This window comes from Antechinus flavipes, chromosome 4 (genome assembly GCF_016432865.1).
Source record: "Antechinus flavipes isolate AdamAnt ecotype Samford, QLD, Australia chromosome 4, AdamAnt_v2, whole genome shotgun sequence".
NCBI classification, from domain to species: domain Eukaryota; kingdom Metazoa; phylum Chordata; class Mammalia; order Dasyuromorphia; family Dasyuridae; genus Antechinus; species Antechinus flavipes.
Genome location: NC_067401.1, coordinates 140427706 through 140455142, shown reverse-complemented (window position 1 = coordinate 140455142; position 27437 = coordinate 140427706). Strand labels below are relative to the sequence as shown.

The 27437-nt window shown below is 33.2% G+C and overlaps 1 protein-coding gene across 4 annotated transcripts in view; it reads left to right on the top strand.

Moving 5' to 3' along the window:
- Positions 1-27437, top strand: part of GPATCH8 (G-patch domain containing 8) — a 105405-nt gene that overhangs the window by 63044 nt on the left and 14924 nt on the right. For 2 of the 4 annotated variants that reach the window (XM_051994844.1, XM_051994847.1), the window contains exons 4-6: positions 13782-13849; positions 14553-14639; positions 20560-20703. In XM_051994844.1, coding sequence (XP_051850804.1) covers positions 13782-13849; positions 14553-14639; positions 20560-20703 — 299 coding nt within the window. Of the gene's footprint in view, positions 1-7358; positions 11684-13781; positions 13850-14552; positions 14640-20559; positions 20704-27437 lie in introns of those variants that run through there. The other 2 variants (XM_051994846.1, XM_051994845.1) reach the window with 2 other exon arrangements.

Here is a 27437-nt window from a genome sequence, read left to right as displayed (position 1 = left end):
TGTTCAGTTAAAAAATCCTTACTGTTAAGTTCAATCTGTATTCATCTGAGGAGTTGATGATAGTACATTAGGGCCACACCATATACAAAGAAGTCAGTTGGAGGTTGGCGAATAGTGGAAATTTAAAGCTACAGAGCTGCGGCCTTAGCTCCTCTCTTCCTAGAAAATGACAGTATGGGTGAAGATGGTTCTTGGTGGTGATAGTGTGCCATAGGATACTTGTCAAGGCAATTCTAACATCGTCTTTGTCTTAAAAGATTTTATTTTAGAGAGAAGGAAAATGAACTAAGAAATGTGGTATTGTGTTATAAATTCTCAAGAAAAAGTAAAAACTGTTTATCTTCAAGGAACCAGTGAAGAATATGAAAGATCCAAGGAAATAAGTGATTTAAAATTTTTTTTAAGAATTTTAAAAAATGATGATAATTAGAGATGAATTTGAACCAGTTTGCTGAAAAGGTAATACAAGTGAAATGTTTATCTGAATTTGGTTCATAAAGTGTTCGCTTAGTATGCATAAGATACATACATACATCTTATGTACTTATATTCTGTTTTCCATTTATATAAGATTTCCTTTAGAAATAGTTTTACAGTTTTTGATGGCACTTCAGATGTACTAGTATAGAAAAGTACTCTTAAGGAATAGATGGTTGTTCAGGAAAAAATGTTCTGAGATTATTAGAACAAAAAAGGAATAAAATTGTTGTGTAAAACCTGCTTAGCAGGACTTTCCAGTTGATAATTTATAAATCAGAAATCTTTGGATTGTTGTAATTTCCTCCATACTCTTTAAATTGAGTGATAGTTTATTCTAGAAAATGGAAATTTAAAAAAAAAATAGAGGAAAATGGAAATGGGTTGTTCACATAAAATGTTTTCAGTCAAAATTGGCAGTATAGGAAGCCAAAACCAAAGAAAGGTAAGGTAGTAATACTGCCTTTCATATATTTAGTTCTAAAGTGAATCTTTAAAATTAAATTATCATGTTATGTCTTTTTATTCTCTCAGCACACTGTTAAGTAGGTGGAGTAAATGATCTTTTTTAGGTTCAGTCCTCATTTTTATAGATAGAGAACTTGAAGGATTTTCTGGGATCATATCATATATAAGCTGATTATGGTATGAGCCCAGGATTTTCCCCAAGATATGTAACTGTCCATTTTTCTGACTGAAATGAATCGATCAGTCAACAAGCCTTTATTAAGTTTCTGCTTATATTAGGAATTTTGTTAGGATAAAAGAATACAAAGATAGAAAGGGAATATTCCCTGTTAAGAAGTTTTCATTTTATTGGGGAGACAATGTGTACATATAAATTTAAATGAAGTGAATAAACGCAAAAGTGTTGTTTTGTCAGAAAGTCTTTATGCATCTGTAGAAATCAGAAAAGACTTCATGTTGACTAGAAGTTCTTACATGGCAGTGGCAGGAATGGGAGGCTTTTAAAAATATTTTAATAATTATTTCAGTATAATTGAGATTTATTGTTGGGTTTTTGGTTTTTTTTTTTGTAATCCTCAATGCACTTTTATTTTATTTTATTTTATGTTTTTAAAAACATTTAAGCTTCAAGATCAGATTGCCAAGGGGTTTCATGCCACACAAAAAAAGAAGCATTGTTGTAGAAGTTGACACTTGAGTTAAGCTAATGTGAACTAGAATTCTAAAAATGTTTTCCAAGGGCAGCTGCCTATGTAAAGGCACAAACACAGGAGATTGATATATAAGGAACAGCAAAAAATTATATATATGTATACACATACAGAGAGAGAGAGAGAGAGATTGAAATTGAATTGTAGAGAATAAAAAGCCTAGTTTGGAGCCAGAATGTGGCTTTAAATTTTTTATTTTTTTATTTAATCTTCCAGTTATTGGAATTTAGTGAGCAGGAAAGTGATATTATTGACTCCAAAGTTGGGAATACAGACACTATAAAGATTATAGTTTCCTTCATACAAAAAAGAAAGTTTGGAAGAGATTGACAAGATAAGTCTTGTTGGGTATATTGGGTTCAAGATTCTTAAGGGACATCCAGTTTGAAATGTCCAGTGGGGCAATTGGTGACTAGACTTAGGAGAGAGTAGGGCTACCTATGTAAATAGATCTGGAAGTCATCCACATAGAGATGAGAATTAAACTCAAGGAAGTTGAGGAAGTTAACAAGACTTAATGGAAAAAAAGAAAAGAAGAGGGTATAGAACTTTCTTGAGATTCTCCTACAGTTAGGAGGTGTGATATGGATGATAATAAAGGTGACAAAGTAGGAATAGTCATATAGATAGGTAGATAACCAAAAAAGAACAATTTTGTGAAAACCCAGAGGGGAGAGAAAGTGATCAAGAGTGCCAAATACTTCAGAAAGTATCCAGAAAGATAAGAACTAAAAAAAGGTCACCAGAGTTAGCATGTAAAGAGATGATACTTAAGGTAATAGAGTGATTTCTGTAAATATTGAGTTTGGAAGCCAATATGCAAAGAATTAAGAAATGAATGGGAAGAAAAGAAATGGAAGTAGTGATATTAGACAGTTTTTACAAAAATTTGGCGACAAAAGAAAGATATAACAAAGAATGAAGGAGGATGATGGGTAGATGAGACCTTGATATATATGTTGGTAGGCAGGGTAGATTAAAAATGAAATAGAAGATAAATGGTTGAAGGCAGGTGATTATTCCATTTATCAAAAAATTAATAGTGAGATGTATGGCAATACAGAACTTCAGTTAAAAAAAAAGTATTCTCTGGGTTTGTGTGTCTAGATTTTTTTTTTAAGTTTTGCACCCTAATTTATACACTAAACATTTAAAATGTTTTTTGAGTTCTATCACTTAGTAGCTTTGTGACCCCAGAAAGTCACTCAAACTTTCTGAATTACGGTTTCCTTACTTAAAAAGTAAACTAAACAGTATTTATGTTCCCTGCCTTGGATCTGTGAAAAAAGTCTTAAATCATTATATGGGAGATTGACAGATCTTTGTTTGGTATAATTCCAGTTTAAAAGTTAGAGATCAAAAAACAGGTAATAAAATCAAAAATTGTGTTATAGTAGAGCTCTAGATTCAAAGCCAAAAATTCAAGGTTTGAATCTCGGCTCTGCCAGTTACTATCACTATGATCTTGGTCAAGTTATTACTTCTCTGTTATCTAGATTTACTAATGGCTGTTTGGAGTGGGAGAAAGAATTGTTAATTTTGTAGTCCCAAGAGCTGCTGGCCTTTTAAAAAATATTTTTAATATTGATAACCAATGCTGCCATGGATTTCATAGAATTTATGAATGTATGAGACCTTAGAACTCATCTAGTCCAAGCCTCTATACAAACTTTCTTCAGAACTTACTGAAATGATGAGCAGATTATTTTAGAAAAACCTGGAAAGACTTACAGTAACTGATGTTGAGTGAAGTGAACAGAAAACCAAGAGAATATGGCGCACAATAGCAAGATTATGTGATAGTCAAATGTGATAGACTTGACTTTTCTCAGCAATTCAGTGATTCAAGTCAGTTCCAATAGACTTGGGATGGAAAATGCCATCTTCATCCAGAGAGAAAAGTATGGAGACTGTGGATCAAAACAATATTTCCATCTTTTTGTTTGTTTACTTTTTTCTTTTTTGGTTCTTTTTTGGTCTGATTTTTCTTGTACAACAAAACAGATATGTGTTTTAAAAAAAAAAAAAAAAAAACCAAAACCTTCATTTCATTTTTTAAATCCTGATTGGCATGTTTTTAATATATTCTCTGAATTTGTATTTCATGTTTGTTGATATCTCATATAGATAATTTCTTAAAAAAACCGTATAGAAGGATAAGATTATTGACTTTTAATCATTGACCCTGAGTCATTTATGTTCTGAGTTTCTACATAGTATTTTTTTTCTTTTTTGGTTGATATCAGATAAATTGAGAAATACTGATAAAGATTTTTTTTTTTAACTGAAAGCTGTTGGCTGTCCATAGCATGTAATACTGCAGGTTCTGAAGAATTAAAAGTTGTAGATGATTGAAGATGCACTGTGAACTTAAGGAAAATTCAGGCTGGAATATTAGATAGACTTTGCTTAAGGTAAAATGCCTTTATTGGGCTGTTCCATAGAAGTAATATTATAAATGGGTGATCAGCTAAGGTGTTGTGTGGTGGTGGTGGTGGGGGTGTCATGATTTTATAGTTGGATTTGATTATAATGTACTAAATGATTTTTATTGGTAAACTGTTGATCAGGACTGTACAAAAGGTTTGCCTGCTAACATCTTAGTTATTACTGAAGTTCAAATCTTTTTTTTTTTTAATAGCTTTTTATTTACAAGATATATGCATTAGGTAATTTTTCAGCACTGACAGTTGCAATCCTTTTGTTCCAACTATTTCCCTCCTTCCCCCAGATGGCAGGTTGTGACCAATACATGTTAAATATGTTAAAGTATAACTTAAATACAGTATATGTATCCATGTCCAAACCGTTATTTTGCTGTATAAAAAGAGTCGCACTTTGAAATAGTGTACAATTAGCCTGTGAAGGAAATCAAAAATGCAGGCAGACAAAAATAGAGGGATTGGGAATTCTATGTGGTTCATAGACATCTCCCAGAGTTTTTTCGCTGGTTGTAGCTGGTTCAGTTCATTACTACTCTATTGGAACTGATTTGGTTCATCTCATTGTTGAAGAGGACCATGTCCGTCAGGATTGATCATCATATAGTATTGTTGTTTAAGTATATAATGATCTTCTGGTCCTGCTCATTTCACTCAGCATCAGTTCATATAAGTCTCTCCAGGTCTTTCTGAAATCATCCTGCTAGTCATTTCTTACAGAACAATAATATTCCATAATATTCATATACCACAATTTATTCTGCCATTTCCCAATTGATGGGCATCCACTCAGTTTCTAGTTTCGGGCCACTATTAAAAGGGCTGCCACAAACATTCTTGCACATACAGAGGTCCCTTTCCCTTCTTTAAAATCTCTTTGGTATATAAGCCCAGTAGTAACTTTGATGGGTCAAAGGGTATGTACATACAGTTTGATAGCTTTTCAGCATAGTTCCAAATTGTGGAATTCAAATCTTTTAGAGACTGTTATCAAGCCCCCAAAAAGTAAAAGTGGAAGTGAACATTTTTTTGGAGTTCAAGAACTTCTAGGGTTTAATATATGTTTTTACTGAAAGAGAAATTTAGGAGTTCAAGAACTTCTAGGGTTTAATATATGTTTTTACTGAAAGAGAAATTTAATGTAATGTGGAGCCTAAGAGAATTATTTAGTGCTTTATGGTTTATATAGAATTTTCCCCTGTACATTGTTTTTTTTTTTTTTTCACAACAGCCTCTCACTGGTTGGGCAGGAAACTGGCTCTGAGAAGCCAAATAACCAGCACTAGGGCAACAAAACTAGTAAGTAATGGAGCTAGGATTTTCTATTGCTCTTTAAACTAAAATAGTAGTATAATTCTTAGTTGACTTTAGCTTGCTGATGCGGATATTTCAATACCCACCACTAGACTGCTTAATATCTTAATCTCTTCTTTTGAAAATGGTTTTACAACATGGAATTTTAGAGCTGTACTTTATCTTAGGGTTCAGTTAGTCTAATACTTTAATTTTATGGATGAGAAAACTGAGGCCCTGAAGATTAACACCATAAGTAACTGTTTCTTACATTTTGGTTCTGTGTAGCTTGAATGTAGAGAGAAGAGCACTGGATTTCTAATTAAAGGTCTTCTGCTGCTTGTTAGCCTATGTGTCCTTGGACAAGATATTTAATTCTCTGCTCCTCAGAAGAAGTTGGGCTAGATAATATGTCCTAAGTCATTGATCCTATGATTCTTTGCATAAAATGCTATGATGCTATCTCCATTATGTCTTCCCATCATCCATCAATATCCTTCCCCATGTTAATAGCTTTTCTGATTTTTGAACAAGTAAGTAGGAAGATTTATTTTACATCAGAGTGTCTTCAAATATCATAGGCATTCTGATGGGCTTTGGGGATACAAAAGCAAAAATGAAATAGTCTCTGCCCTCAGGTTTAACTACTATAAGAGGATAAACGTGTGTGTGTGTGTGTGTGTGTGTGTGTGTGTGTGTGTGTGTACACACGTACTTGTACATGTACACAAGATGCTAACCAATTTCATACTGGATCTTGAAAGATCCATACTAGCTAACTGGTAATTAAGAGGATAGAGACAAGACCTGAGATTTCATTAGTATAAGGAACTCTTAATTGAAGACATTCCCTCAGTTGATGCTTGTGGTACCTTATCTGCAATTTGTAGCCTTAAGAGAGTTACTTAGAGTGATACAACCTCTATGTGTCAAAAGCTGGACTTAAAACATTCCTGGCTTTGAGGCCAGTTCTGGATCCATTATTGTGTTGCTATCTCTTTATCTAAAAATAAAACAATAAATATAAGGTAATAATATAAGGTAGTAGCTTTGAGGATCAAGAAACTCCACACGTGAGGAACTTCATTTTTAAAAAAAACTAGGGATTCCAAGAGGCTAAACATGAAGAAGTGAATCCCAGAAATCTGGGATAAGGATTCTGTGCACAAAGGCAAAGGAAATATGAGTATCAACTACAAAGCTAGTGTTGAATTAAACAGTCTGGACATGCGAGATGGAACCAGTCTGTTGAACATTTTAAATGGCAAACAAAGGACATACTTGATTTTAAAGTTGATATGAACCCACTGTGGTTTTTTGAGTTGTAGAGTGATGTGGTCATATTCATGCTTTAGGAAATTCACTTGTCTATGGTTGATTGTATGGACTAGAAAAAGCAGAGATTTGAAATAACAAAAGCCCCTTTATGTTGACATAAAAATCATAAAGGAAGTTAAATTCAAATTTTTAGATTTGAAGGTTAAGCTCCCAGATGAGATAATGAAAAAGTTCTATAATCATTAAATGTTATATAACTATAGGCTACCATTATTCCATTTTAATAACTCAAGTAGATAATCTTTAAACCTAATTGATTCCTTCTAACTAGCTCCTTTTTTTTTAAAGCTGATATATATAATGATTAGATGCTGGACAGACTTGTCATTAGCCACAGATTTTCCAGTGTATTATAGATTTTGATCTGAAATGTCAAGAAGAAAAGAATACGGAAGTTCAAGCTTTCATTCTCTTTCCTTTAATCTTGTTTACAGAATGAAGTTTAGTTGGTTTTCCCAAATAACATAATTGCCCTCATTTTCAGCTCAAGGTAATTATTTAAATTCTTTCTCCACCCAATTGGTATACCAGAATATATTTTTAGGTAAAATTAGTGCTCAACAGGCAGTTTCATCTATGTACTCTTCTGCTACAGTTACCAAAAAATTTAAATTGGATCAACAACTATTCATGAAATACTCACTGCGTGTAGGACATTGTGATACAGTGTAGAGAGTGTTATTATTTAATCATATCTGACTTCATGACTCCATTTGGGACTTTCTTGACAGAAATATTCTTGGCAGAAATTGTCATTTCCTTTTTTAGATCATTTTGCAGATGAGGAAACTGAGGCAAACAGGGTTATATGGTCATATAGGGTATGACTACACAATCACATAGAGAATTACATAGTGGCCCAAGATCGTGTAGCTAGTAAATGTCTGAGGTCAAATTTGAGCTCAGAGAAATAAGTCTTATTGACTCCAGATCTTGGCAAACTATCTGCTGTACCACTTAGCTCATATTGAAGGGAATACATTGAAAAACAAAGACAGCCCCTGTTCTCTTGATACTTACATTGTAGGTTATTAAACCTATTCAATATAAATGTGTGTGTGTGACATATATGCTAAAATAATGAAAGTACATTCAAGGAAATAGAAATTGTGTAAATAGAAAATGATTATTGATATGGGGGGGGGAGAATAAATGGGAAGAGCCAAGAAAGACATAGTGGAGGAAATAATGTTTGAGCTAGGTTTTTGAGGAGGGAAGAAATTGTGTAATCATAAATGGGAATGGAGGGAGAAAAGGGCAGTCAGGCAAAAAATGAACAAAGTCATGGAGACAGGGCATTTGGGCTCTAATTTTGAAGAACAATGAAGATTTCTATTTGGAGCATGAGATCTAACAAATAAAGTACAATGAGATAATTCTGGAAAGCCAGGTCAGGGCCAAATTGTAGATTTTTGAATCCTAGAATTTTTTATTAAATTTTATTTGGTAGGTAATCTGAAGTCATTGGACATCTGGGGACATGGGGAAGAGAGCAGCATTAATATCAGAACCATCAAAAAAATTATTCCACCAGCACTATATGGGATAGATGAAATGGGAAAAAGGGGACAAAATGAGAGTAGGGTAGCCAGTTTTGAGACTCTTGCAGTAATTTAAATAAATAGGAAGCTAAATTAATGTGATGGCAATGCATTAAAATAAACATTTAATGACTATCTAGTTGTTTTGGAGGAAAGGGCTGTAGTCCATAGCCTGGGTAAATTAATTGATAGAATGAATGGTAGTGCCATTAACAAATAAAAAAGCTGGAAGAGAAGCGAGGTGATTTCTGAGTTGGAGAAGGAGGTAAGGACATTTTGAAATAACAGTATGTGCATAGAGGGAAAATACCTAATGGGTATTTGGAAATATGGAAGTCTGAAGGAAAGGTTGACTACAGATAAACAGTTTTTCATTTGCATGGAAGAAAAAATTAAGATATTAAAAGAGTATTAGAAAAAAGGAAACCAAAGCACTTAGTTTTTCATTACAAATTTAAATGTTTTCCTTGTGTTGTGTCAATTAGGACTTGCTTTGTCATTACCAAAATGATTGATAAATTTTAAGCCTTGAGATTTTCTATTTAGTGAGCAGGACCAGGAGATCATTATATACTTCAACAACAATACTATATGATGATCAATTCTGATGGACGTGACCCTCTTCAACAATGAGATGAACCAAATCAGTTCCAATAGAGCAGTAATGAACTGAACTAGCTACACTCAGTGAAAGAACTCTGGGAGATGACTATGAACCACTACATAGAATTCCCAATCCCTCTATTTTTGTCCGCCTGCACTTTTGATTTTCTTCACAGGCTATTTCAAAGTTTGATTCTTCTTGTACAGCAAAATAACTGTTAAGACATGTACACTTGTATTGTATTTAATTTATACTTTAAAATATTTAACATGTATTGGTCAACCTGCCATCAGGGAGAGGGAATGGGGGGGAAGGGGAGAGGAAAAAGTGCAACAAAAGGTTTGGCAATTGTCAATGCTGTAGAATTACCCATGCATATAACTTGTAAATAAAAAGCTATAATTCAAAAAAAAAAAAAAAAGATTTTCTATTTAGTTGTTGTGTTAGCAGTGGGAAAAACCGTCCTTAGGAACATTTAGCAATTTGTCAACATCATTTCATAAATTAAAATGGAATTAATTTTATAAAAATAAAAAAGGGGATTTATTAGTAATTTTTGCTAGAAAACATTTTAAAGTTTAATTTAGAAGTATTGTATGTCTATATTACCTTACTTTGGGCACACTGTAAATTAATTGTTGGTCTTCTCCCTTTTTACCTAGCTTGTTCTTTCTTGCTTTTTCAGAGCATATTGTAGATACTCAGCATCTATTTACTTTTTGAGCTTTTTGGTATTTAGTATTTCTCTTTAAGTGGGGAGGGAGAAGCATTTGGTATCTTTTGGTTCTGAAATACTCCCCTTGGAAACCCAGGAAATAGTTGAGATATTCCCTCCCTCTTTGAGTTACTTTTAATTTATTTCTATTTATTTATTTGTTTGTTTGTTTATTTATTATTATTATTATTTTTTTTTTTTTTTTGCTGAAGCAATTGAGGTTAAGTGACTTGCCCAGGATCACACAGGAAGTGTCAAGTGTCTGAGATCAAATTTGAACTCGGGTTCTCCTGATTTTAGAGATGTTTCTCTATCCACTGTGCCACCTAACTGCCCCAGTATTTAATTTTTAAAAGATACAAATTTTTCAGAGAATAGCACATTAACATTTTATTGCTACCTCTAGTATCCACCCCTTTTTTATCTATCAAGGAAACCAATTTATTCCAGGTGGTAACTTTTCTTTTTTGGTCTACAATTCACAATAGATATGCAAATAATTTTTAAATTTTTCATCAGTTTAAGAAATTCCTTGTGAGTCAGTCAGTAGCATTTATTATTAATTTATAAAGTTCTCACCATGTGCCCCTGTACACAAAAGACAGTTGCCTTAATGGAGCTCACATTCTAATGAGGGTGACAACTGTTTACAGATGTGATGGATATACAGGATAAATTGAAGATAATCTCATATGGAAAGTTCTAACAACTGAGAGGCTAGAGAAGGTGGATTGGAGAAAGTGGGATTTGAGCTGAGTCTTGAAGGATGCCTGGAGATTGAGTATTGCAGGTATAGGATAGAGACAAACAGGGCAAGTAATTCAGGAAATGGAATGTTGTTAAGTAAGGAGCAGTAAGAAGGGCATTATTGGTGGATAGCAATGACTAGTCACTGGACTTGTGGCCTTTTAAGAGTTAGAAGGTGTTGCTCTTAAAGAACCCAAACATTAAAATGAGGATTATTTACTACCATTTGTATCACTCTGGGGAAGGCATTCCTGTCTACACAGATCATCATGACAACTCAACTTTAACTTGTAGTCTTAGAAAATTGTGTGGCATGCAGAATTCAGAATTTGAACCTTATATCTATTACCAATGGATGTTTTACATGCTCTGAATTTTTTTTAAGAATTATTGAATGTCTTCTAGAATTTTTCCATGGTCCAGGGCCTGCCTTAAATGAAAAGAAATTACATATAGGCCATACTCTAGGATTATTGGTCTCCAGTAAAAGTAATTTTGTTCAGTATTGTAGATGCTTGGAAAGAGTTCCTTATGAAGGAATAGAGCTCAGAGGAGATTAGTTGAAGAATATTAATTCATTCACAGCAGAACTGAAATACTATTTGACTATCTAAGATATGAAAACCAGAGGTTAAACCCAGGCCTTTAGAGTGTATTTTCTAGGGTGAAGCTTTAAAAATTATCTCCAGTTTTTCAGTTGATTTTTTTTTTCTTTAGAATTTGTCTTCTGGTGATATAGATGGCTATACCAATTCTCTCTGACTCCTAAAGCATTGGCTCTTGAGACTCCAAATTATATTTGGTACATGTCCTTGTAGAAAAGAAAACTTGGAGAGCTAGATATAATTGCCAGTCAGATATTAAGACCAAAAGCCTAATTTTCGACCAGAATGAGTGTTCAGTCTTGTAAAATTATTGAAGCAATCCAAATTCATGCCAAACATCATTTCAAACCAAAGTAGATAAGGAAACAAAAAAATCTTAGCTCTTTGCTCCAGTTTTAGTCGGTGTTATTGTTTTAAATTGGCTGATACTTTTTCTTTCTTCTCCTGTTCCATCCCCAATTTTATGTTTTCAAGCAGGAGGAGCTGTACATGTTACCAAGAAATAGTACAGAAATACTAAGTCCTGGTAGCTATTGTCAGAACTGGTTGGTGATGACCACTTTCTGCCCCAACCCCACCCTGAAGTAGTGGGAGGGGAGAAGTCCAACTGTTAACTTTAACCCATCCTGTCTGCCTGCTAGAAGGCCTGTTTTCCACCCTAATGGTTTCTGCCTAACAAATGGTGTTTCTTTCTTACAGCATTATGATCCTGGACTTGTTGTGGTGATGGTAAACTTAGCAGTGGTAATTTTTTATTTTCAGACTGAATTACTCCTTTTTGTCATCAGTGCACCAATATGTTAGGCTTACTTTCTCTGTTGTAGCCTTCATCCCTCTGCTTGGTCTTTTTCATTTTCCTTTCCTTTCCTTTATGCAACTTGTCTGATCCCTGTTCATTAAAGGGTAATGCTAAGAAGGGATGTATCTGTTTGTGATAGAACTGCCACAAAAAAAAAAAAAAAATCATTTAAAACCTAAAATTCTAATACTGTTCAAACTTGATTTACCCCACAACATCATGGGCGCTAGCACTTGCTACTGCAATTTTCAAATAAATAAATTAATTAAAACAAACTTTGACTGCCTTAGAAGGCAAAAGTACTGATGCAGTGTTTATGTACAGGGGTTTACGTAGTTATTGAATCTGTGCCAAAAGTCTTCATTCTTGCAAAAACAAAGCTTAACAAATAACAAAAAAGTAGAAAATAAAATTGAATTCCTTTGACTTTTTTTTTTCAATTCCATTAGTTTATCTAATTTTACCAGTAAATCCCTGATTGAGACGTTTTAAAAGTGATACTACACTTAAGGACGTCATTTTTATTACCTGTCTTTAATTTGGTCCTTTTGCTAAAGATTGCAGTCACTGCTTATTTATTATACCATTGGGCGCAAGATAGTGATGTGTTTTTTTGGGTTTGGTTTTTGGGGAGGTTTTGTCTTTTTCTTTTCTTCCCCCCCCCCCCTTTTTTTTTTAATTTGTTTGTTTGTTTAACTGGCAGTCTTTTAAAAAATCCAAATGAAAGCTATACTCCAGAAATGTTTTTTTCTTTGCTGGCATGAGATGGGTTTTTTTGGTTTTTGTTTTTAAAATCTGAAATTTTAATTGCCCCCAATTAATTTTCATGTTTGTTGCTAAAAGTAACAGTTGGTCTTTGGTGATACTTAGGTAAACTCCTGGATTTTTACCACTGCCTGAAGACAAAAGTTAATTCTATAAATGCAGATCAGTTGAATACAAATTCCATAAATTCTACATGGCTGTTTGAAAAAACTTAAATCCTTGTCACACAGAGTCCAAGATCCAATCAAGGTCATGGCATTTGTTGATTTTTTTTTTTTAATGCCTCATTGTTGGCCTGATAAAGTTGATTTTTTTTTTTTTTTGGCCCAAAGGTATAATATGTATATGTGTGTATAACAAAAGCAGTTTTTTACACCAGCCTGAGTGTAAAAGATGAGGGAAGTAAACATTGTGTTTTTTCACTCAAGGTATACTACGGATAAGGTAAGTCCTCTTTTCAAGTGGGCTTACATCACAATAAACAGCGCAAGTTGTGATGTAAAACAGCTGTGGTAGTAAAGTGCTTGTCTGCCCCATTTTGCTTTGTTTGGCTGGTTATGAGTGGATTAAAGATACATAAAAACAAATTTCAGCATAGTTTGATTAGTTTAAAGTCAATTTTCTTCGCAACTAGTCCTTTTCACAGCTTACTGATTGCCACAACCAATCTGGGAAATGAGAAAATAATATTACTATTTTAGAAAGTTCTGGTGTGTGAATAAAATCATGTTTGGCTACCTAAGGGTACCTGCTTCCTCATTTTATTTTTTTTATACTACCTCTTTTTTTGAATTTCTAAGCCATATTTTCACAAATAAATAAAAATAAATTCTGATTTTACTAAGTTGGCTTTATAAATTCCTAACATTTTTGTTGGAAATAGAGTATTTATGTAGATTCAGATGGCTATGGAGCAAAGGGGTTGTTAGAATAGAATGAATTATTTTTGATGGGAGGATCTTTAAAGTCAAAACAAAAGTTTTTAAATTTCCTGCTGCCAGTATGTACTGTAGGGTTTTAATCTGACCACCAATCTCTTTTTGCTAGAGTGGTTAGTGCTATAAATCCCAGGTTGTTAAGTTAGCCAAGGGTGGTTGAATTTGAGCGGGGGAAAAAAAGTGGGTAGGATGTAAGCTGTGAGAATGGCTTGTGTTTGGTTCACTGTAGCTTTCTGGTCTCTGCACTCCAAGGCAAGATCTCTAACCACCCAAACCCACTGTGTAAAGTGAGCTGATGACTTGGCTTTATGCCTCACCTGTTTATGTGTTCCTGTTTCAGGGAGAACAGATCCCATTCCTATCGTTGTCAAGTATGATGTCATGGGTATGGGTCGAATGGAAATGGAGGTAAGCTGATCTTGCTAGTCCATTGTTTTATGAAATATGTGAGCTAAATTATGTTAATATAAATAAATATAAGTGTGGATAGGAGTATTCTCAGGAAAAAGTAGAGTAGTAGATAATAATAATAAACTATATAGCATTTTTTCTTTGAATTTAAAAAAATGACTTCATAACATTTTATGCTGTGATTCCTTTAAGAAAAACAGGTGATTCAATAACTCATTTTTATCTTTGGGAAACTGAGTCACAGAGAGGGTTGTAGATTTACCCATGATCACAACTCTGGCAAAATATAAGGATCCTGAAGCCTCTGAATTGTATAGTATTTCCCCCCTACGCAGTCCTATTTGTCTTAAAATTTTCTATTGCAATAAAAGTCTTTCCCCTCTACAAAGGAGCATTAATCCCCTCCTTCCCTATACTTCATTACCTGAAATCTTTTTGCCACTTTTAATTCTTTGAGATCTGCATTTCCATAAAGTGAAGTCCATTATTGACATTGGATGTGCTTGCTGGGAACCACTGCTATGGAAGGATTAATGAATTGTTTTGCATGCCATTTTCTCTGTGGGGTGACAAAAGTGGGCAATAGTATACAACAATTTTTTTTTTTTACAAACAATATTGTATTTGATAATGCAACACTTTTTAGTTTAATTGAATCATATAAGGATTATAAAACTGATCTTTTTCTTTTTTTATTAAGCTTGATTATGCTGAAGATGCTACCGAACGGAGGCGTGTCCTAGAAGTAGAAAAAGAAGACACAGAAGAGTTGAGACAAAAGTACAAGGTACTTAATCAAGATTGTCTGTGATTGGAGTCTCCAGGATAAATGTAAAGACAACTTTTTAAAATTAATAATTTATGATAATATTTAGCTATATCATCAGATGGCTCCAGTTGCTTCCAAAGCTCCTTTGGGAAATTTGTTTTTTGATGTGGTTGCAAACTTATTAGATTCATATGTACCATTGGATCTTGTCAATTTTATAATTTAAATTGATCATCTCTTAAATTTTTAAAGTTATGGCTAACAAAATACATTCTGGCTATTTTTTGAAAGGGGGGATGGGGGAATTTTTCCATCACTAGCTCTCTGGAAATGTCATATTAAAGATCTTGTAGGGGTTAGGGAGAGGTTGTTATGGGAGAGACAGAAAGCCTTGTAATTTAGACTCAAAGGAGCCATCAGACACTACCTCCTGAAGATACTATACTGCTCAATCCACTGTTTTTGCCTTCCAGACAGTTGATTGTAATAGCTTATTGGAGATTTATTTGGTGTCTGCTTGCTGCAGAAATGTATGGAGTTAAAGATCCAGTTAGATATTCAGTAAAGAATTTTGCACAAATGCTTATTGGGAGTCTGAGGGTGGGGTGGGGGGGACTATAAAAGAGGAAAAAAACAAATCTTACAACACACTCAGACTTCCTGCTGTAGGAATTGGTGGCAAATAAATGGTTTGATACCTAATGGATTTGTTATCTCATTGATGTGGGTATTCCAACTGTACAGATCATTTGTAAATTACTTATTACTCTTAAATATCTATAGTCTTGTGACTATTCTGAAATAGAATGGAATTTTATATCCTGATCTAAGACTTTGGTCTCATAGAATCAGCTACTGTTTGTAGAAAACAAGAACTATACATTTCCTTTAATTGCGAAAAGATATATTGTTTGAGCACATGTAATGAAAGTGTCTAGGAACTTTAAAAAATTTTTGTTTCTGTTTCAGTCTAGTTAACCTTGTAATTTAGAACAAAAGGAAATTAGAAAGCTTTTTAAAATAAAGTTATTTTTAATCTAAGACCTTTTATTTTGAAAACTGAAACAATTATTTCAGTGTTTCAGGTCAGGTTAACTGTGGCCGTTCAGGAATTGTAGGTCACTAGCAACCAGAAATATAGTGAAAGGAGATTCTAGTATCATACTTCCTACTTTGTTACTTGTGAATTTGTCAAAATATTTGGTTGTAACCAAAACAAATATTTTAAAATTTTTAATTGTTAATTTTGAGAGAGGTTTGTTCCTTGTTCTCAAAGGAAAACTCTTTTCCTTTTTTATCAATTTCCTTTTATAATTTTACTTGAAAAACTTTAGAATCCAAACATGAGGTTGTGTGTATGAATAAATAGATATTTCACTTTCAAATTTTTGTATCATTTTTCATAGTGGATCTCAAATTTATATGCTGACCATTAGTGTCTTTGTAATATCTGTGCATATGTAGAAGGAATTTGCTTTTTGTCCTGTTTGAAGCGGAACTAGTATTTCTCCATTTACAAGCAATTAAAATATTTAAAGTAATAGAGAAGTGACTTGCCAAAGTCCTCACAGAACTAACTAATCCAGGGATCAGAATTTGAACCCAGATTATCAATGAATGTTCTTTTTGCATCATATTGCTTCTCCCTTGCCTTCCTTTTGTTGCCTTATAGATTTATACTAATTATGCAGAAAGTCTTAATTTTCAGAGCAACGACCATAAAGCATAACTCTAAAAATCAATCCTGTTTCTAAGCCATCTTGCCTTAGGAATAGGGGAACTATGTTTTAAGAGTCTAATGGATTCATTTTCAGTCAGAATAGTTGGGTTTAAGGACCTTATCAGATTTTGAATTACACAGAAACTGATGACTTAATATTAATTTTTTTCTCTAAATAAAATTTAAGTTGTACTTTTTTTCTTTAGTGATATTTACATTTAAAACAAATGATTTGGGTTTTTTAGATTTCACCTCCCCAAGTCATCAATTGAAATGTGCTTTCTTTTTTAAAAAGTAAAAACACTAAGCAAATTATAGATTTAGAGGAAATCTAGAGAAGGAAAAATCTTGTCTTTAAGCAAATATTGTAATTTTTAAATACTGTCACACATAAGGAGCATTATTTATAAAAATTTCACATAGAAACTGTTTTAGATATTAAGTAAACATAACTTTGACAATTTATCTTTTCTTTCTGTACTAAAATGTTCTCTGCACGTGAAATTTGAAAGCAGATTTTTGTGTTATCTTTGCTTAAGTATTTTTAAATATCTGGAATTTAAAACACATCAAAATTATACATCTATGGAATAATGTCTCTTCAAACCACAGTCCCATATATGTTTCACAAATTCCCATGGTTTTATCAGATTGAAGCTTTTTGTTTGATGGGTAATTTGAACCCTTCACTTATAAGATAAGGAATTAAGATATCCTTTTTCAAAGAAAGTCAGTACTTAAACTTTTACATGAAATCACTATAGTTAATCATATTTTGATTTGTTCAAGTATGTGCTAGTCAAACATCATAGACAAGAATTCTCACATCAAAGAATAAAACAAAAAATATCTGAAATACTACTTTTCTGTCAGTGGAAAATTGAATTTAATGTTGGATTTGATTGATGTATTGGTTTCTTTTATTTAACTTTTCCCTTTTGTTATAAGAGATATCACCTCTGAGAAGATGGGGCAGGAGTGGGGAGGGAGGTGCACAGGGAGACATACTGGGAAATGATGGTGATAAAAATCAAAAGATACTCATTAAAAATGTTTTTGGAGGTCGGAAGGAATAAGAACTTTGTTCTAAGGAAAAGCATTTTCTATGTACATTTATGATTTTCAAAAACTTGTGAGGCAACAGTGTGGTAAAACCACTCATTTGCAAGATAAGATTTAAGAAACTATATTGATTTGATGAAATCAGAACTATAAAATATTTGTAAGAATGCAATTTTTTAAAGTAAACTTTAAGCTTCAGACTTCATTATCATTAGATGTTTATGGAAACAAATCACAGTATAAGCCATTTATATATAGTATGATTGATCTTTGTTTTTTATATTCATTCTCACATTTAATCAGAAGAACTCTCTGAAATTAGATTTGGTCAGCAGGCATTTATTACGCATCTGTTAAGTGCCAAATACATGAATAGCTATGAACACAAAAAATGAGCAGTCTTGACCTCAAGAAACTGACTCTTATTATCATTACCTGGAATATGAGGAGGAGGAATAATGACAAATAACAGTTCATTAGCATAACTTTTAAAGTTTTCAGAATATTTTACAATTCATTTGGACCCCATAACAACCTTGGGGGCTAGAGGCTATTATTAGGAAACTTGACATCCCAAGAAATTAAGGGTTTTCCCCCAGGTCACACAGTTACAGTGTTTCTGAGACTTGTTTCAGACTTGGGTCTTAATCGCTGTACAGCTAACATTCTTGCACATATTAACTAAAAGGCTTGCTGGATAAAAAGGCTTTCTTAACTCAGGGAAGAAGTTGGTATCTAGGGGAACTCACTTTGCAGGCAGACATCCAACGTGGTTGTATTTAGTTCTAAACCTAGTATAAAAATCCAGTCCTTATTCAGTGGTGTAAACACACATCTTAAAATATATGTGGAATGGTTTGAGTGTGCAATCCATTTTGAAAAATATTCTAAATTTCTTGGATTCTTATTTTAAAGTGTTCTGAATTTTTTTGTTTTGTTTCTTTTCTCACACCGTGATTTCTCTAGGGAAGTCCTAGTGAAGATGTGCCCTCTACTATTGCTGGGGTGCCACACCTTATTTGCCACTTACAGTCTGAGGGAATTGCTTGTGCCCTGAGAGGTTGTGCATATTGTTAGATGCAGGACATCTGACTCTTTAACTCTGCAAGCTGCTTTCTCCTAGCTAACCTGGGAACTTGGCTATTTTCCCCTTATAAGTAAAACCTTAAAAGTCCAGCAGGGGGAGTATTTTCAGCTTTTATTTTTTTCAGTTATCACAAATTTTGAATTAGATGAATCCAAATAAATGTCAGAAAAACTGAAGGTCACAAAGAATTACAAGAAATGTATATCCTAAATCTGTGATTGGTATATTTTACATGTGTATGCATATATCTATATAAAAGTATTTTTATGAGAAAATTTGAGTGTGGAGAAGACAGTTCTACCTATTGAAAATTTTAATCAAAGAGGTTAATTAAGTATTTAATGTGGATGGGGGATACTATTGACAATATTTTATCCCTATCTAAATGAAACATTTTTATAGTGTTGTCAAGTGACAGTTTATCCTTCTTCCTCCTCTTCCCCACCCCACCATATTTATATAATTGGACAGCTAGCTGGCATAATAGAGTGCTGCACCTAGAATCAGGAAGACCTGAGTTCAAATTTGGTTTCAAGTTCAAATTTTAGCAAGTCACTTAATTTCTGTTTAATCCACTGGAGAAGAAAATAGCATCCCACTTTAATATCCTTGTCAAGAAACTCCTATGAACAGTATTGTTTGCAGTGGGGCACAGAGGCACAGAATCAGACACCATTGAACAACAAATTTACGTCAGTGATCAGTTGTTTGCTTGAAAAAAGCCAAAGAGAATGGAAGATAAACCAGGAAAAAGCAGAAGTTGCAGAAGCAGGGATATGGATGACTCTCTGGTTGGTAATCAGCTACTAAATTATTATGAATTGTCTTTTCAAGAAACAGGGTGACTTCTCTCAGATATTTTTAAGGACATGGATGGGAAGTCCCAACATTCTTACGACCCTTGAAAACTAGAAGGTTCTTGGGAAAGGAACTTTGCTATAACTGAGGCTTCTTGCAACAATTCCTCCCTGGGAAGCCAGATGCTCTAGTTTCTAGAAAAGCCTCCTATTCTAGCTAACTCAGTGTTTATACAATTTGAGAAGCATAATAAAATCCCATAGTCAATTGGAACAGTCTTTTTCTGATTCATCATTTCATCATTCATCATATGATTCATCATATGTCATTCATCAAATGACATATTCAAACATTTTTTTCACACACATCGTTTTTGTGTGTGTGTGTTTTATGTGTGAGATTGAGACTTGTTCTTATCAACTTAAGGTATCAGAGTAGTGAAGGTATCATGACTTAGAAATGTAATTCACATTGTCAGTGTGATTTTTTTTCTCTTTATGAGACATTGTAAATATCGTGTGAGAATGGGAAGGGAATAGAGCATATGTCCTCTGCTTTTTTCTGTCTCATGATTGTTATGTTGTACAAATGCAGTATTGAATTCAAAACTGCTTCAGTTTTACAGAATCCTTGTAGTCAGCTGGAATTTACAAAATAGGAACATCTTCTGTACAAAAATTTGATTCCTCTTTGGTTTGTGATTATATGAATTAGGTTCCTGGAATGGGGTTTGGAAATGTAAGCTACTATTTTGTTGTTGTTTTTTGTTTTCCTGAGGCAATTGGGGTTAAGTGACTTGCCCAGGGTCAGATAGCTGAATGTATTAAGTGCCTGAGACTGAATTTGAACTCAGGTCCTCCTGACTTTAGGTTTGCATTCTATCCACTGCACCATCTAGCTCTCCCTTGTAAGCTACTTTTTCTGAAGTGATGTTGGGTTGCCAGATTCACTTTTAAAATAAAAAGTTGTATTTATTAGCCAAACACATTATTATAGCTGGATATCCTTTAGCTTTGTGGCCTTAGCTGTTCTTAAAACTGTGAACTTTTGTAATGTTCTTCTCTGACATTGAATGCATATCAAATTCCTTTGAATAACAATATATAAAGATATTTGTTGGTTCGGCTGTATGGATTTTATGCCACATTGTTGTTCCTTAAATGAGCTTTTTGGGGATCTGTAGTGTTGATGAAAAAACATGTCCCTCTTCAGGTAAGTGATTTTTTTTTTAAACTTCAGTTTAATGGGTTTCATTTTTCTTGCTATTATAGGATTATGTTGATAAAGAGAAGGCTATTGCCAAAGCCCTAGAAGACCTTCGAGCTAACTTTTACTGTGAACTCTGTGACAAGCAATATCAAAAACACCAGGAGTTCGACAACCATATCAACTCCTATGATCATGCACACAAACAGGTGAGAAAGAGTTAACTGCTTACAGGAACCATTGGTTTCTGGTTTAATATCTTCTCTGCATTCTTGTTTTATATTTTTATAAGTTTAACTTTTCCCTACCCACCTATTTCATTTCCTTCCATTTTAGGATTCATTTTTGGATGCTCTTGGCTGTGATTTCCCATCTATACACATTCATTTGGAAAATATGCTTTTGACATGTTTGTGTACTGATTGCTATATTTTCAAATTAAATTTAAAAAACATTTGGAGGATATGGAAGATCCATATCTACTTGCCAGTAGTGAAGCCTGACTAACATTATATGTAGTTTTCTTATGGAAACAGTCCTGACACTTATATTCTCTCCAGATTTGAAGTGAAAGGAATGACTATGAATTTCATAGATTTTTAGAAGGTTTTCATTAGATAAATATTATCAAGAAAATTACAAATTAATGCCTGTTGTAACTAAGCACTTTATTTTTTAAAAAATTAAATAATGGCAGAATATATTGGTAGCTTTGTAAAAGGATACTTTAAGATAACTTAAACATCTTTTTTTTTATTAGCATGGAAAAGAAACTTGGGGATATCTTTCTGCCTCATGTAGAAAGCAGGAGGTTAAAGAAGAAAATAGTAATTTCCCTTGATGAAACTTTGAAAGGGGGACACAAGCCTTCAATCCCACAGCAAGGTTCTGTCTGGATAAAGGATGACTTTGTCAGAATATGCTGGCAGAGAGTTCAATTCTTACTTATGGAGCTTGTTAAATTTCTAAGATTTATGAATTTAAAGAAGTTTAACATTTTGATTTTGGGATTGGTGAGATTTCATTCTTGTTGCTCTTTTAGCCGCAAAAGTCCATGAAAATTTTAAAAGGCAAGTTATGACTTGAAGTTTTAGTTTTAGGAAGAGATGTGTTGATTTGCCTACGTGGTATGTGTAGGGTTTTTTTGGTTTGGTTGGTTGGTTGGTTGGTTAGTTATTGGGGTTTTTTTAGTTGTGATTTAATAAAAATGGATTTGGTCATCTATAGACTATGTTTGATGTTTCGCCCACAGTGAATTTAACCAGGTTATTTAAAAAAAAAATACTTAATTGTTCATAAACACCTTTTGAACTTAACTTCTTTGGTCATTGCTTGAACATATTGTCAATATGACATTATTTGAAGAAGTTAGGGGAATCAATTCTTAAGCAATAATGTATGTAGTTCACATTTCTTCCAAATTAACTTTCACAGAGGAAAAGATGAGCTATGTAATAACATGCTATTACTCATCTAATTATTTTCAGATTCATCATTTCATTAATTATAATCGAAATCATTGGAAGGGGAAACTAGTCTTCAGTTGTTTCTTATTGTTTTACACTTAAGAGATTTTACAATTTTAACAATACATTTTTCTAGTTAAGAGGCTCTATGTCATTATAATAATAGCAGGAAAAAATTAAAATACCACAAGATATCTAAGGCACAACTAGTGGTAGTACAGTGGATAGAGTATTGGCCCTGGAGTCAGGAGGACTTGAGTTCTAATGTGGACTCAGACCGTTGACACTTAACTACTGTGTTATCCTAAATAAGATATTTAATGCTGATTGCCCTCTTCTCTTCCCCTTTCCCACTTCATTTCCCAAAAGAGCTAACTTTTAAAAAGTCAGTATAGGTATTCTAGAACAGGTACTTAGCGCACTCCATTTTATACTAGAAAAAAACTGTGAAAAAATGAAGTTTATCAACCCCATGGGCTAATCTAAAACAGTTAGTTAATAAGTAGATTTATATGTTTTACTTACCCTCTTTATGACTCACTTTGGCATTTCATGCTGTCAGGTGTACCATAAGAAGTTATTTCTTTTTATTCTGCTACTTAAATAATGCTGAGCTTTCTTTTACTGAAATGCTTACACTTTGAACTGATATTTAATAAAGGATTGAATCAGGAAATAGCAACATTAAAAACAAATAAAACAGAAAAAAATTGTGGAGTTGTGCTATAACTTGTTTTCCTTAGCTCATCTCTCACAGCATTTTGAATTCTCTCAAGAAATTTTAATGTTAGTACATCCCAGATAAATAATCTTTCCAATACTAAATGGAGCCTATTTTTTCTCTTTGATTAACATAAATACATGCCTTCAAATTTACCATCCCTTAAAATTTTACGTGTTCTAGCATCATTAAAACCTTATTCCTGTGGTCCAGAAGGCACACAGAATTGTGAATCTGAGCCAGTAGGTAAATGTTCATAGCCATGTGGCAATGGCTCTAATTTGCATCTTCCAAGTTTTCATCATTGAAAATTAATAAAACCATTAAAAGGGATATTAGTTAAATTGCCTGGTAGTGCCTTGTTGAAATGAGTAGTCTCAGTACAATCAATTTCTCCTAGGCTAAATCTCTTATAGTGAATGATGCTAACATTAACTCTTTATTAAAATTGTATTTATACATTACCCTCAAATTCTTCTCTACTCTTTATTTTAATTAACATTTAAATGATTTAAAAGAGAAATGCATAATTTTTAAGAAATGGTTTATCTTTCACAAATTTAAAAACTTACAGTATATAATAACTATTTTTAGCATCATGATATGTGTAAGCATTCTTGAATTTTCTGATGATGCTCTTGGTTGCATCTTAAAGAAATCAATAAAGCTTTCTTGGCTTCTCTAAATTCTGGCATATTTTAACTGCCTAGCCAGAAAGTCAGTTGTAATTGCAATGAAATTATTATCTCTATCCCTATTTTGTTGTCCTACCCCAATTTTTTCTCATTACATATATATATATATATGTGTGTGTGTGTGTGTGTGTATATATATGAGAAATGGCACCATTTTCTGTCATTTTGAGGAATCAAAACCTCAGTTGAATGGATGATTAGTTTATCTTTTACTGTAACCATTGAAATTAAACATGTATTTTCAACCCCTGCTAAACTGGACATTATCTTTTTCTTTATTTTTTTAATAGCTTTTTATTTTCAAAATATATGCAAATATTATAATCAAATTAGAAGAACATAGGATAGTTTACCTTTCAGATCTGTGGAGAAGGAAGGAATTTGTGTCCAAAGAAGAACTGGAACTCATAATTGAATACCAGATAGATAATTTTGATTATATTAAGTTAAAAAGTTTTTTTTACAAACAAAACTAATGCAGACAAGATCGAAGGGAAGCAATAAATTGGGAAATAATTTTTATATTTAAGGGTCCTGATTAAAAAATTTCTAAAATATATAGAGAATTGACTTAAATTTATAAGAATCAAGTCATTCTCCAATTGATAAATGGTCAAAGGATGTGAAAAATTTTCAGATGAAAACATTGAAACTATTTCTAACCATATGAGAAGGTGCTCTAAATCACTATTAATCAGAGAAATGCAAATTAAGACAACTCTGAGATACCATTACGTACTTCTCAGATTCGCTAAGATGACAGGAAAAGATAATGGCGAATGTTGGAGGGGATGTGGGAAAACTGGGACAGTAATATATTGTTGGTGGAACTGTGAACGGATCTAGCCATTCTGGAGAGCAATCTGGAACTATGCTTATAAAGTTATGAAACTGCACTTATCTTTTGATCCAGCAGTGTTTCTACTGAGCTTATATCCCAAAGAGATCTTAAAGGAGGGAAAGGGACCCACATGTGCAAAAATGTTTGTGGCAGCCCTTTTTGGTAGTGGCAAGAAATTGGAAACTGAGTGGATTCCCATCAGTTGGAGAATGGCTGAGTAAATTGTGATATATAAATATTATGGAATATTATTGTTCTATAAGAAATGATCAGCAGGGTGATTTCACAGAGGCCTGGAGAGACTTACATGAACTGATGCTAAGTGAAATGAGCAGAACCAGGAGGTCATTATACATGGCAACATCAATATTATACAATAATTCTCATGAATGTGATGCTTTCCAACAATGAGATGATTGATGTCAGTTCCAATGATCTTGTGATGAAGAGAGCTATCTACACCCAGAAAGAGGACTGTGGGAACTGAATGTAGATCTCGTTTTGTTGTTGTTCGCTTGCATTTTGTTTTCTTACTCACTTTTCTTTTTTTTTTTATCTGATCTCTCTTGTGCAGCAAGAGAATTGCATAAATATGTTTGTACATGTTGGATTTAAAATATATTTTAACATGTCTAATATATATTGAATTGTTTGCCATCTGGGAAGGGGAGGGGCGAAGGAGAAAATCTGAAACATTCGGCTGTGCAAGGGTTAGTGTTGTCAAATTATCCATGCCTATGTTTTGAAAATAAAAAGCTTTATAAAATAAAAGAAAAGGATTACAGATATCATTTTCTGATCTAGGAATGCAACCAAAATATATAGATATAGATATAGATATAGATATAGATATAGATATAGATATTTTTCAACATTCACTCTTGCAAAGTGTTCCAAGTTTTTCTCCTTTTCTTCTCCCAATCCTCCCCTAGACAGCAAGTAATCCAACATATTAAACATACGCAATTCTATACATATTTCCACATTTATCCTGTTGCACAAGAAGAAACAGATCAAAAGGGGATGGGGAATGAGAAAGAAAAAATGCAAATAAACAACAACAAAAAGAGTGAAAATGCTATGTTGTGATGCACACTCAGCTCCCACAGTTCTCTGAGTGCAAATGGCTTTCTTCATCACATTATCATTGAAACTGGCCTCAATCATCTCATTGTTGGAAAGAGCCATGTTCATCAAAATTGATCATTGTATAATATTGATGTTGTGTATTATGATCTCCTGGTTCTACTCAATTCATTTAGCATCAGTTCATGTAAGTCTCTCCAGGTCTTTATGAAATTATCCTGCTGATCGTTTCTTATAGAACAGTAATATCCCATAATGTTCATATACCATAACTTACTTAATCATTCCCCAACTGATGGGCATCCACTCACTTTCTAGTTTCTTGCCACTACAAAAAGGGCTGCCACAAACATTTTTGCACATATGGGTCCTTTTCCCTCTTTTAAGATCTCTTTGGGATATAGGCCCAATAGAAACACTGCTGGGTCAAAGGGTATGCAATTTGATAACATTTTGAGCATAGTTCCAGATTGCTCTCCACAATGGTTGGATCAATTCACAATTCCACTAACAAATGTATTAGTGTCCCAGTTTTCCCACATCTCCTCCAACAATGGACATTATCTTTTTAAAAGCAAACATAAGCATATTTATTTATTAAGAATTGTTACTTTTAAATATCCTCTTGCTTTTCAGTCTTAAGATATCTCTTTGTGGCAACAGTTCACTTTAAAATTACACATCTTCTTAATTAGCCCCCATCTTCATATTCTACACCACTAAAAATACTTCTCAGCATTTCCCCACCCTTGCTGAATAATTCCTTATCTCTATTCCTCAAGCAAGTTCCCATCAATCTCAGTTGGGGGAGAATCCAATTTTTTTAAATCAACTTTTCCAAATGAACAGCATTCTAAAAAGTTATCCATTCCCCCAACCCACCCTTTTCCCTTTTTGGCTTAGCAGAATCAATTTCCTTTCTCCCCTCAGGAACTTCTCTTGTTTTCTCGCCAATTTGAACTTCATTGTCTTAGATTTGGTTCCTTTCCACACCAGCATCACTTGTGCTAAGCACTTAGGGCAGCTTCCACCAAAAAAATTTTTTTGGTTTTTTTTATATGACATATAGAGCAGCAGTAGTCTGGGAAAAGATACCTTTACCTAGACCTCTGTTCTGTGATTATGACTTTAATATAAGAGTAGGAAATACCACCCATATTTTGAAAAAGAAACTATCATTTAATATGTATAGAAGAATTGCATATGTTAAAACATATATTGGATTACTTGCTGATTAAGGGAAGGGGTGGGAGGAAAGGAGGGTGAAAATTTTGAACCTAAGAAGGTTTTGCAAGGGTGAATGTTGAAAACTATCTTTGCATATATTTTGAAAATAAAAAGCTATTACTATTTTTATAAAAAAAATTATCATTTTCAAAATCTTAGATTATAGACTGTATCTTAGCTTGAAGATTTTTCTAGCTGTGAAGAATTTTTTCATGAGACTAATATATGGCAGCCACCCTGACCAATTCTTTCTCTTCTGGATTGTTATTCATAGTTTTCTTCATTATGTCATCATTCTGGTTAGCAGTAGCTGAATTTATTTTTACACACAATATCACAATATTTTAGAAAATCATGGCTAATTGATTTAGTAGCTTGTAGTGTTCTATATATTAGTCAGAAACTCTTAGTTATTAATAAAATTTGTAGATACTTTATTTTATACACTAGTATGGTTGGTGGCAGATGTGGAACAAGAACAATATAGACATAACTAACTTCTTGGAGTTCTTATTTTGCTGATATCATCACTATTTGGAACTTCTCATAAGAATTTAATAGTCTAGATGGCAACTCTGAAGTTGAAGTAATCTTCTTTACTGATTAGATTTACACTCAGAGTAGCTTGCCAGTAACAAAATACCTGCCTCTTTCAAAACACATTTCAGGCATAAGATTGTATATTTGGTGTTTATAGGGTTAGGACAGCAAATACAGAATGTAAAGCAGATTAAATGAAGCCCTAAAGACAAACTCCGAGTCTTTTTCCATGTGACATGGTAGAGAGAAAAGAATGGCAAGGAATCAACAAGGTGAAAAAGACAGTTGGAGTTTGGAAATTTGGGGGGTACTTGCCATTGATGGGGGACAAGTATATTATTTCATTTAAACTCTTTAAGCTACTGAG